We start from the raw sequence: 11,438 nt of genomic DNA on the forward strand, positions 1-11,438 counted from the left end.
AGGTGGGGTTTGGCGTGTGTGTGTGTGTGCGTGTGTTTTCCTGCGTGTGTGTGCATGTATGTGTGAGCGTGCACGTGCGTGTGTGCTCGTGCGTGTGTGTTTGCGTGCATGATTGCGTGCGGGCGCGGCAGTGTATTAGGGGGTGTGGGCGGGAGTGGTTGGGAGTTGGTCTGTGTGTGTTGTGTTCTGGGGCGGGTTGCTTTGTGGGACGTCCCCCCTTTCTTGGTGCCGCAGTCTGGGCGGCATCGCAGCAGAGGCCGGCTCTGTCGCAGGGGAGGGCAATCGATCCAGGCGCCAGGCTGCCCCTCACCAGGCCGCGTGGCTCGCGGGTCGCAACCACAGGAGGCCAAGAAGCTGCTGGAGGAGAAGTTCAAGACGGGCAAGAACCGGTGGTTCTTCACCAAGCTGCGCTTCTGATCGGGGCCCAGCGGCGGCTGCGCGGGCTCAGGGTGTTGCCGGCAAGGGCCCTTGCGACTGCAGCCCTTGTAACAAGCAGCTGCTGCGTGGATGGGTGGGGCCGGGCCAGGCAGAGCAGGATTCAGTTGAGTGACGACCAGTGCTGCCCATTCCGCCGAAAAGCATAAATGCCCGTCGATGAATCAGAAGTTGAGGATTACGGCTGCGCATAGCAAAGCAAAGCGTGAGATGGCGCGGGCACAATCAGCAGAGGTGGACTGCATGCACCTGCACAGCAACCCGTCATCCACAGGTGAAAGCCTGCCGCAATGCTGCTGGTCACCGTTCTCTCTCACTGCGTGCCCGCTGCCTCAAAGCCGGCAGCTTCTGCAGCACAAGCACAGCCGGCTCCAGGCCCATGGCAGTCTAGTGAGTGAGCTGGACACACATGCAGCTGCAGGTTAGCAAAATGGATGACTCTCCACTTGTTACAACGCTCAGCATGGGGGTTATGATGTACACAGCTGCGCAGTGCACTTGATTTTTTGCAGGGTGCACAAAGAGTGATGCTCCGCACGTGCCGCAGAGCACGCGCCGCTGCAATTCGTGTTGTGCCCCGAGCTCTGGACGTGCTGGGCGCCCCACGCCCTCACAGCAACAGTCAGCGAACTCGCAGTGTGTGCAGACTCATGCTTGTGACTCTCGGAGCTGTCAAGCCCTCCGTTCCAAGAAGCGGCTCAGAGTCGTGAGTTGATGGGGCCGCCGTGCCGGCTGCACACCCGCAGCCACAACGGCCAGCCACGCAGGGGGGGTGAACACACGCGCGCAACGGGGTCAGAAGGGGCCGGGATGGGCGGATTGGGGTGCGCACAGCTGCGGCCAAGCCCCAGGCGCTCGCCATGGGGCGGGTGCTGGTGGCTGACGGCGTGGCTGCCACGGGTGCCAGGGTGCTGCTGCCTCCGCCCCTTGCGCAGGAGCGCGCCGCAGCGAGCATCCCGGAACAGCGCCAGCCGCGAAGCCCAGCTGGCCCTGCCCGCCCCCTCCTCGCCCTGGTGCGCCGCTCAGGGGGTCAATCGAAAGAACAATGTGCACCGCACATGGGACCGCGGCACACCTACTCCACCGTCGCGGCGTGCGCGCACAGCCGGACATGCACCAGCGCGCTGCAACACCGCCGCGCACTCCTCAACGCACAAGCTTGCGGCAGGGCTCGACTGCCCCAGGACACGCGGCGCGGCGGCATGTGCCTTGTGCGAGTGCGTCTCAATCTGTACTAGGTAGACCACTACAAAACCACATCCAGCAACGGGACGGGATGACAATGGTAGGCAATGCATGACATGTGTGGCGGGTCTCAAAATAGTGCTGTGCGCGACTGAACGATGGGTAACGACAACATTGGATTGGCAGCGACGGGGTGGCGCGGCCACGCGCACTAGCGCCGCACTCAAAAACACGGCCGCCACGCCGCGCCTCTTCAGGGCTGCCCCTCCCCCCTTCCGTCCCCAGGGCGCCCCCGTCAACCCCCCTCCCGTCAGCCGCTTGCGCCCCACAGGGCGCCCTGGAGGCGTGCGGGCTCTTTAAATGGTCAACGGGCGGTCAAAGATCCAGCTGAAGCTAGCCTCAAGGGGCTTGGCCTTGGTCCTGCGTGCGGCGGTGCGCTCGGCCAGCTTCCGGATGCGGTCGGGCAGCTTCACCAGGTACTCCTGGGCCTCGGCCGCGTCACCGCTCTCGTGGCTGCGGTCCGCAACCTGGGGGGTGGCGGATACCGGGTTGTTTGCGGCGACAGGGTTGGGGGAGGGTTGCAGGCCAAGGCTGCGCTGGAGCAGGTGCCGGGGCATGGTGCACGCAAGGGTTGGGGAGACTAGGACTAACTCAAAGGCAGCCGCTTCTGGGTTGTCGACCTCAAGAGCGGGGGACGGCAAGCCAACGACTGACCCGTAGTCGGGGCGAGCAGGGCCGCAGCCCTTGACCTCCAAACCCCAGGTCCTTCCACAACCTCATCCACCCAGAAATTGCTTCAGTTTCAGGGTTGTAGGGTACAGGGTTTTGCCAGGCACGCACCTTCCACTTCTTGATGAGGAACTCCATGATGTCAGCGTAGTCCATGGGAGTGTACACGCCCGAGCGCTCCGCGACGGCAGAGAAGTCCTGGAGGCACAACGGCAGCGCGAGGGGAGCGAGCACGGGGCGCTGAGCCGCTGCCGTGCGCAACAGCGCGTCTCCAGCGCACCCCCTCGAGTGCCTGACTAGGCCGTCGAGCCCACGCACAAGTCAAGTTGCGCCAACACACCCGCCGACGAGCTCAGCGCCCGGCGCACCGCGAACAGGTTGCGGCCGTTGTTCTTAGCCGCGTGCTCCCCGTCGTCCATGAGGTGGGCGGGCATCACGATCTGCTTGCGCATCATGTCGGCAAAGGCCAGGACCGCGCCGTCGGGGTCCTTCTCGTAGAGCTTCTCCACGATGCGCTGGTAGGCGATCTCGTGGCGGCCCTCGTCAGACGCAATGCTGCCGCACAACTTGGCAAGCAGCTGCAAAGAAACGCGTGCGTGTGAGAGTGAGTGTACGTGTGTGTGGTCGCATGTGTGATTGTGTGGTGTGTGAGTGTGTGTGAAGGGATGGAGCCCCCGGAGAAGGGCAGCATGCGTACATGCATGGGCGCGCCTGCGTATATGTATGCACACATTCGTGCATGGACGCAGGCGAGCAGAGCACAGTTGCCGGGGCGTGAGCGCATGAGAAACCGCCTGTGTTTGCAATGATGGCCACACTCTCAATTTCACAGGAGTCCTAGCTTGGCACAAACTGCACCCCCAAGAACAAGGTATAGCTGCGGCCCCAGGCGGCCCCTCACCTCATCGCCGTGCTCAAGGGCGTGGCGCGCCGTGTTCCCGTGGCTGACCTTGGTGGCGCGCTCCTGGAAGCTGGTGTACACAAAGCCGAGGTAGGGGTTGTTCTCAGTCTTGGGGTCCATGCCGCTCCCAATGAGGTTCTGGATGGTCACCTCAATCGACTTCATGTTGACCCTGCGCCGGTCGGGGGCGCCGGGGGGATCGAGGGGGGCCAGTGGGCGTGGGGCGCTGGCGGGGGTGTTGCCACGGCGCGCTTGCTGCCCCACATTGCAATGAGCGCCGCTGTCGATGCCATGCTGTGTTCACCCCTCAAACACCAGCACCATGCCCAAAACACCTCGCATCGAGCCCAAGCCAATGACAGGAGCAACGTGCTGCGCCCAGCCTCACCCTCCAGGCTCATCCCGCATCAACTCACCTGCTGTTCACAGCACAGGCAAGAGCCCACTCACCCCGCAATGCAGCCCCACCCACCTGCCAGTGAGGTACATGTACTTGTTCATGACGTCACCGTGGCGGTTCTCCTCCGCCGTCCATTCACGCGTCCACTTGCCCCAGGGCGTCGGCGAGGCACCCGTCTCGTCCCGCACACCGTCCAGGGTGTTGAGCATGGCCATGTAGGTGGGCAGGGCCTCCTCCGTGATCATGTCACCTGGGTTTGCACACATATTGCGCGAAGGAAACAACAAAGATTGAAGGGTTGGAAACTTGGTTGATTGAAGCACCAACATTGGATAGCTGCACTGCGCTTACCACAAAGTGAGTGGGTGGGTGGGGGAAGACAGGCAGGGCACTTGCCGAGAACGGTACATGCCTACTTGTGGCATCCCGAAGCGGCTCACCCACAAAGGAAATGAGGTAGTCATCGGGCAGGGCTGCAGAGCGCTTGCGCAGCTCCCGCACCTGCGTGTTATTCAGAGCGATGTGTTGTCAGCCGGGCCATGCATTACCAGGCGTGGGAAAAGGGCAGCAAGACCCGCCCTGTCCTCCGTTGTCCGATCACAAACCGCGCCGGCCTGCCATGCGACCTGTGCTGCGATGACGTCCCACTGCACACTGTCTACGCTCATTCTGGAAACATTGCACGACCGTCTACTGGCACTGCCAACAGTGACTGAGGTGTGTGGGCCTCGCAGGAGGATCGCACCTGGTCCATAAAGTAGGGGTCCTCAGAGGACGGCAGGAAGTCTGTGGGCTGCCAGCACTTTGAGGTCTCCTTCAGTAGCGGATAGACCTGTACGGGCGCGTGTGGAGGGCGCGCGCGCGCGCGCGCCGTCGTCGCCTCGTGCCCGCCGCACGTCGTCGCTGCAATACGGTTGCGTGCGGCTGTGACGCTGCGCCTCGACTCACCTCGCTCTCAACAAAAGGTCCCAAGGTCTTGACCAGCGCAAGGCGCTCCTTCGTTAGTGAGTGCAGCACCTGCCCGTCCATTATGATGGGCCCAGGCTTCGAGGTGCGCGGGGGCTCCGCGATCACGGCTCTGCAGGACACCACCCGTTGACGGCCAAAGCCTGTACAATTCATAAAGCAAGGGTGACGGCCGTGAGGGCGTGGCTTGCAAGCTGAGACCGCGGCCACTACGCTCCAGGGCGAGTAACGCACGAAACCCCGCTCTGCGAAGCACATGCATGCAAGGTGGGATGTTACACTTGCAATTGGGCCGTGTGGGCAGCCTCCTCACCGGCGGAGAGGGCCTGGGCGCGCTGGCACCCCACGGTCGTCGCCATTGCGTTGGCTCGCGGTCCTGCTCCTGCTGCTCCTGCAGTTACAATTCAACTAAAATCAGCAAATGTACGGGGGCCGGGAGGCGCGGGCTGGTGATCAGGAACCGCAGGTCAGCAGCGAGACGGGCAGCCGGGAGCTCAGAGTGGAAGGATCAACCGCTCAAAGCGATACAAAAGTACGATTCTAATATATGGATCAGCCGTAATAGAGAAAACCCCCTGCGTTTGGAAGCTGCGGCAACAATTCGGCACGTCGCTGTCAAACTGCTTCGCATGAGGCATCGTGCACGCAGCCAATGCCAGCTACGCGCAAACAGCGTGAATTTGGTTCAAGAGACGCGCGGGGTCCAGCCGGGCAAAGAGGACGGTTCTATGCGGCAGGGACGCTGTTGGCGGCGTGGTGTTGAGGCGTTTGATGATCGCCAGGGTGGGTGGCGGGGACGTGGGTTGGTTGCATGGCGTCCTTCCCCAATGTGGGCTTGTGTGCGTGCATTGTGCAGCAGTTGATGTGCCCATCTTAGCGCGTACAACCGTCTTTTTGCGCAAAGTATCAAAGCGTGAGACATAAGCCCCTCACGGACCCTCAACGATCTACTTGCTGCCACATGCCCTGTTTGAATGCTGTTGAGGGGCTGCTGGTGGCACCGTCATGAAAACATCGCATACCAAACCCGTCCAGGGGGTCACCAATCAGCCCCGCTCTCCCAAAGGCAAAGCCTCTCAACAACTGCACTGGTGGTCGGCAGGTTCGATGGTTTACCAAGACTGCAGTTCATGAACCGATGTGGCACCGCGTCGCATCCCCACCGGGATGTACGCAAAAAGGTACCAACGCAGCCAATCAGGGGCAATTCTCGACCTACCTTGCTCATGCAACGACCCTGTTGTGGACATAGCAATGCGCCGCGCTGACCACCACTTGCGCCGTGCGGACCCACGCACAGCCAGCCCCAGTGGCCTGCGCCAGTCATCTAACAAGCCCGTCCGTGCCCCAGCCTAGTACTTTCCAAGGTCGTTCATGAACTGCAGGGGCAGTCAGGCGTGTTGAAAGGGGGTCAGGAACGGGCAGGTTCGCAGCGCCTGAAGCAGAGCAAGCTGCATCCCAACACAGGGCCCACGACCGCAGGCACAGTGCGTGCCTGCTCCGCCACGAAGAACAGGCTCCACTTGGCAAGTTGCGACCAGGCTGCTCTCGCAGATGGACAAGCACCGGAACGCGCACGCCTGCCCCACGCGCCCCAAGCCGGCACGCACCTTGGAGGCCATGCTGGAGATGTTGCGCACGGCACTGCCCGCCATCTCCTTCACCTGGTCCAGGTCCTGCTTCGCGTGGAACGACAGCCGGTTCACCAGCTCCGCCGCCGTGAGGTCCAGGTCGCTGGCACCGCCGCCGCCCGGCCGCCGGCCGCCGCCACCGCCGCCGCCGCCGCCGCCGCTGCCGCCCGCCCCGCCGCTGCGGTCAAAGTACGCGTCGCTGCTGATGGCGGAGGAGCCAGAAAACTTGGACAGCCGGGACTGGCGATCGTAATCACTCTCCCCATTACCGCTCTCAAAGTCGCGGCTGCTGATCGCCTTGGCGTTGGCGAACCGCTTCTGCGCAACCTCCGTCTCGACCGCGGAGCTTGAGCCGCCGCGCTGGCCCGGGGCCGAGGGGCTCGCCACGGGCACGAAACCGATGCCGCCAAACGCCGCAGGGCCCGACCCCTTGGGCGCCACGGCGCGGCCGAGTGGGTCCCGGAAGAAGTCGTCGCCACCGAGGCCGCCGATTGTCAGGTGCCCGTCCTTGCCGCGCGCCGGCGCTGCTGCCGCAGCAGGCCCGCTGCTGCTCGGCGCGCCAGCGGCGGTGATGGTATCATACGCAAAGCGCGACGGCGCAGGCGCCGTGGGAGCGGGTGCCGCCGCGCCGCTGTCGCTTGGACCGCGCGGGGCCGCGGCAGCGGGCGCGGGCTTGGGCGCCTCGGGCGCGGGTGCCTGCTCAAACAGCGCCCCGTCCACCTTTGCCTCCAGCTTCTTCACGCCCAGGCCCAGCTTGCTGCCAGCGGGCTTGCGGGCACCGCCCAACACGGTACTCGCGGGCCGGGGTGCCGTCGCTGCGGTGGTGGCGGCGCACGAAAGGGGCAGCTAGAGGTTGGCGGCGGAGGGTAGCCTGCACTGCATGAAGCCCATCAGTGACAGCAACCCGTGCAAGCTGAGCGGGGTGCGTTGCACAGTGCGCCAATAAATTCTCACCTTGCCGGGGCACCACAGGCGCGGGAACCACCGGCACAGGAGCCGCCGCAACGGGCGCCGGGGCCGCCGCCGCTGGGGCCGCCACCACTGCCTCTGCGCCGCCAGAGCTGGCTGGCACAAGCGACCCTGCTGCCAGCTTGGCGGCCTCCTTCTCCAGCTGCGCTTTGTACAGCTGCGCCGCACGGCTGGTGTACTGCAGACTCATGGCAGCACGCGGCAGACCCTAGGTCAGGCCAAGAATCCAAGGGGCTGCGCCTCGCTCCTCATCTCAAAGCTCAGCACATTGCGTGGCGTCTGCGGACCAACAGCAACCGCGCCCCCTCCTCACCTTGCCCTCGATTTTGTCGGAGCCGGTCTCGTCCCAGCCGTGCTGGTTGAAGAACTGGCGCGCCTTGTGGTTGCCCCCCACGGCCATCAGCTGCGCAGGCCGCAAAAAGAGCAGCGCCAAGAAGCCGATCAGCACTCACATGTGTCGTTGCTGAATTGACAATTTGTGGACGATGCATGCACTCGAGCTCGTCCTCTTGCTACTACTAGTGCTGCTGCTGGTGCGATGGCTGCTACAGAAGTCCTATGGGGCGGGGGGCGACTCAAGAGCGAACTCACCCGCAACTGCTCCTCCGTCCAAGTGTCCAGGGTGGTCGACCTGCAGCAGGTGGGCACACCAGGGCTGAGTGCGCACGCAAACACTCAAGTGCTGAGGACGGCGCCCATGATGCTGATGCAGCGATGAGTACATACGACCATACCGCTGCAGCGGCGTACCCAACTGCCTGCCGACTGCAGCGCCCCCAGCCGCGTCGTTGCCTCACCGCACGAACGACACGTGCACACCCAGGCTACGGTGGATGCCTGCGCAGGCCAGGCAGATGTACACGCCATAGGGGACTGACGCCCAAGTGGGGTTCTTTGCCGGGCAATCGAAGCAGACCTGCAACCCAGCGTGTGCATGCGCGGTTGCAGGTTGGCAGCGAACACGCAAGCAAGCCAAGGGCATGCGGCAAGTCGCGCAGCATCTGGGCCTGGGCGTCGTACCACAGCGTAACCGCTCATGTATCACGCGCGTGCATATCAAGACATGCCTTTTTTGTCAAGGCCCACCACCAACTGGGGCGGGCGGTGGGCGAGGGTGAAGAGCACGAACTGCAGCACCCCGGAGAGGGTTCAAAAATGCAAAGCCCAGAGACCTCGTCGGTCACAATCACGTGCGGGTGGCGAACCAAGGCCGGAGAGCCCGCCAACCTTGTTTTCAGGCTTGCCCCTGAGCTTCCTGAACAGCGTGTCGCGATCCAGCGGCCCCTCCATAGCTGATTTACAAGTACAAGTCCCTATTCGTGATATAAAGGAGCGTCGAGCGGCCTAGCACTCACACGGGACGCTGGCCGGATGTCTATGTTGCGGTGGCCTGTTGCCTCGCTTACAGCTGGCCAACAAAAGAAGCACGGATGCTTCTAAATATAGCAGTGCTTGATATGCGGGAGCCTGCGGCAGACCCCAGCAAAATCAGGAGGGCGAAGGCTTCACCGAGGGCAGAAGCTGCCGCGCGACCGGAAAGAACGCCACCTGGGCACACACATCGATCGGAGACCCTTGGTGACACGACCATGCATGTCTTGATGGAATAGCCCTCTTCTTCTCCAGATCACTCTGTGCTCTACACTGTTTCCTCCCCAGTGATTGCTCATCCCGCATCTTGGTTTCTGTAGCAAGCGGCATAAAGTGCACAATCCATTCATAAAACTGGCAGTCCTCCAGGCCCTGGAAGTTTGAAGCGTGCCGCCGCTGCACCGCAGCAAGCAGCAGGACGCCCTCGCCTGACCCTCGCAGTCATTAGGTCAAGCCAGGCAGGTAGCCCCGTAAGGCGCGGCGGCCCAGCCGGGCAGCCACGATGTCACAGAACAGAGACAACTTCCGGGCAAACCAGCCGCCCTCAAAGGTGAGCCAAAAGACAGCGCACCGGGGGCGCCGTGGGGCGTCGAGCAGGGCTCTGTCAAGGGCTGCACCGACGCAGCCGCCGGTGGCCGTGTCATATGAGGCGCACCAATGCAAAGTGCAGCCGGGATGCTAAACGTGTTGCCGCGCTCCTGCCGCTCCGCACGGCGCGCTGTGCCAGGTGCTACATGTCCGCAACCTCCCGCCGGAGGCCAAGGAGGCGGATGTGCTGGGGCTGTGCCGCCCTTTTGGCCGCATGGTGCGCATCAAGCTGACAGGTGCAGGCACCATCAAGAATCAGGTGCGGCCTCCGGGAAGCTCCTGAGGCCCCCTGCAGCGCCCATATTAGGGGAGCAAGGGGTGTGCCCCCTCACGGGTCGCTGCCGCGGCGTGGCCAGGGCAGGCGTTTATTAGTGCAGAGGTCATGGTAAGAACTCCGCGGGCCATGTACCTCCGCAGCTGCTGCCGGCCCCAAAGAACCCGTCCTCTCTCCACGTCCCTTGGCCTCGGCAGGCGTTTGTGGAGTTTGTTGACATGCGCTCGGCCATCCACATGATCAGCTACTTTGTGGGCAACGCCGACCCCCCCAGGGTGCGCGCTCGCTGCGCCGCCGCCTTGCTTGCGCTTGCGCGCGCAAATCCGGCCCGCAGGCGGAGGCGGCACCAGCCCACCCCCTTGCCTCTGGCTTGATGTGCCAGCTAAGCGGGCCGAGACTGCCAGCTGTGCGGGATAAGAGGCTCGCTGGGTGCTCTCTGCTGCAGTCTTCCGAAGACAGCGCCTTCATATGCCTCACCGCCGCGCCGCAGCAAGCAGCAGCATCCCTCCACCGGCCCCCCTGTCCCCCGTTGCCCGCGCCGCCCCCCCGCCCATCCGCCTCCAAACATGTGTGCTCCTGCGCAATCTTCAACCGCCGCGCCCCTCAGGTGTGCCAGAAGACGGTCTACCTGCAGTACAGCACGCGCCAGGACATCGGTGGCGGCATGCTGGTCGCCGACATCCCCCAGGCCGCCGCAGCAGGCCCTGTGCTGCTGGTCAAGCTCGACTGCGCCAACGTGAGCTCCACGCGGTGGTGGGCGCCAGCTTGAATGACTGGGGTGCAGCCCAGGTTTCGGTCCGGGCCGTGCTTGTGCTACACGCGACCAAGGAAACAGGTGCAGCGGCCCGCTGCGGCCCTGTGTGCCTCTGCATGTGCTGACATCCGGGGTGGCGGGGGCAGGACGCACGCCTTGCATCCCCATCTCCCCGGCTCCCATCGCCAGCTTCGCCCCTCCCACCCTCCCCCAATCGCACTAGGCCTCTGTGGGCCCCAGCCTGGACCACCTGCACACGATGTTCAGCTCCTTTGGGGAGGTCACGAAGATTGCCATGTCTGAGGCACAGGGCGGGCTGCAGGCGAGTGTGCCTGCGCGTGGGCGGGCGCGATGGGGCAGCAATGGCAGTGATCACCGTAGCCTCAGCTGCGCCGCGGTCGTGCCCGGCGTCCGCCGACGCGGCCCGTTTGGCCACGCGTCGCGCCACACCAGCTGCCAGCCGACCAACAGGTCCTTCCCCCCTGACACTCAGTGCTGCTGCCACCCCTGCTGGCCGCCCCGCCTGACCTCGTGCGCCTCTTGCACACGCAGGCGTTGGTGCAGTTTGCAGAGGAGACCGCCGCGGCAGAGGCCCAGAAGGGCCTCGACAACGCCCAGATCCCCTCCTACATGACACCCTCGAGCCCCGCGCCAGTGACCATGAAAGTGTCCATCAGCCACCATGCCGACCTGGCTCTGCGCGCGCAGAGCGAGCGCGCCAGGTGCGCTGACAGCGCTGCGCTGCCCCTGCGCGTGCCGGCCAGCGCCTGAGCTGCGCGGCGCTTCGGGTCACCTGCGACGGTTGGAGCAGCGGGTCGTCCCGTCGAGACGTGCGCCCGCTTGGCGGCGGTGGCGGCGAATCGGCCGTGTGCATCGCCGGTCGCTCCAATGCACTTGCCGTACCGCGCCACCCCTGCCCTCCTTGTGTGAAAAGGGACTACACCAACCCGTACCTGCCGTTTGAGTCGGTGCACAAAGCGGCGGAGCTTGCGGCGCCGGCGGATGACGGCCTTGGGGGCAGTGGGGAGTCGAGCGTGCTGCTGGCTATGGTGCGTGCGCACGCCCGCACCTTGCAACCACCATGCAAGCTCTGCGATTGCCGCCAGGATTCTTGGCTGCAACGGACACCTCGCTGTGTCCGGCCATCATTTCAGCCGCTTGCGACCGTCATTTGTTGTCTGCGTGCGCAGCGAGCGACCCTTGCAGCCCTGGTGACGAAGCGCCTGCGTCCACAC

The 11,438-nt window shown here is 64.3% G+C and overlaps 3 protein-coding genes across 3 annotated transcripts; 1 reads left to right on the top strand and 2 right to left on the bottom strand.

The window, feature by feature from the left end:
* Positions 1–1,976: 1,976 nt before the first annotated feature.
* On the bottom strand, positions 1,977–4,679 carry MNEG_9313 (acyl-carrier-protein desaturase; the record flags this gene model as incomplete). Its single annotated transcript, XM_014042213.1, has 8 exons — positions 1,977–2,147; positions 2,461–2,547; positions 2,718–2,927; positions 3,251–3,422; positions 3,723–3,900; positions 4,091–4,151; positions 4,396–4,482; positions 4,599–4,679. The coding sequence occupies 8 exons, from the start codon at positions 4,677–4,679 to the stop codon at positions 1,977–1,979; spliced, it is 1,047 nt and encodes a 348-aa protein (XP_013897667.1).
* Positions 4,680–5,968: 1,289 nt separating this feature from the next.
* Positions 5,969–7,616, bottom strand: MNEG_9314 (hypothetical protein; the record flags this gene model as incomplete). The annotated part of the gene is made up of 4 exons (XM_014042214.1): positions 5,969–5,995; positions 6,227–7,062; positions 7,202–7,394; positions 7,530–7,616. The coding sequence occupies 4 exons, from the start codon at positions 7,614–7,616 to the stop codon at positions 5,969–5,971; spliced, it is 1,143 nt and encodes a 380-aa protein (XP_013897668.1).
* Positions 7,617–9,089: 1,473 nt separating this feature from the next.
* Positions 9,090–10,974, top strand: MNEG_9315 (hypothetical protein; the record flags this gene model as incomplete). The annotated part of the gene is made up of 5 exons (XM_014042215.1): positions 9,090–9,137; positions 9,315–9,434; positions 9,647–9,724; positions 10,057–10,185; positions 10,756–10,974. The coding sequence occupies 5 exons, from the start codon at positions 9,090–9,092 to the stop codon at positions 10,972–10,974; spliced, it is 594 nt and encodes a 197-aa protein (XP_013897669.1).
* Between the last annotated feature and the right edge of the window lie 464 nt (positions 10,975–11,438).

The sequence above is a fragment of the Monoraphidium neglectum genome (assembly GCF_000611645.1).
Source record: "Monoraphidium neglectum strain SAG 48.87 unplaced genomic scaffold scaffold01893, whole genome shotgun sequence".
Lineage (NCBI taxonomy): Eukaryota > Viridiplantae > Chlorophyta > Chlorophyceae > Sphaeropleales > Selenastraceae > Monoraphidium > Monoraphidium neglectum.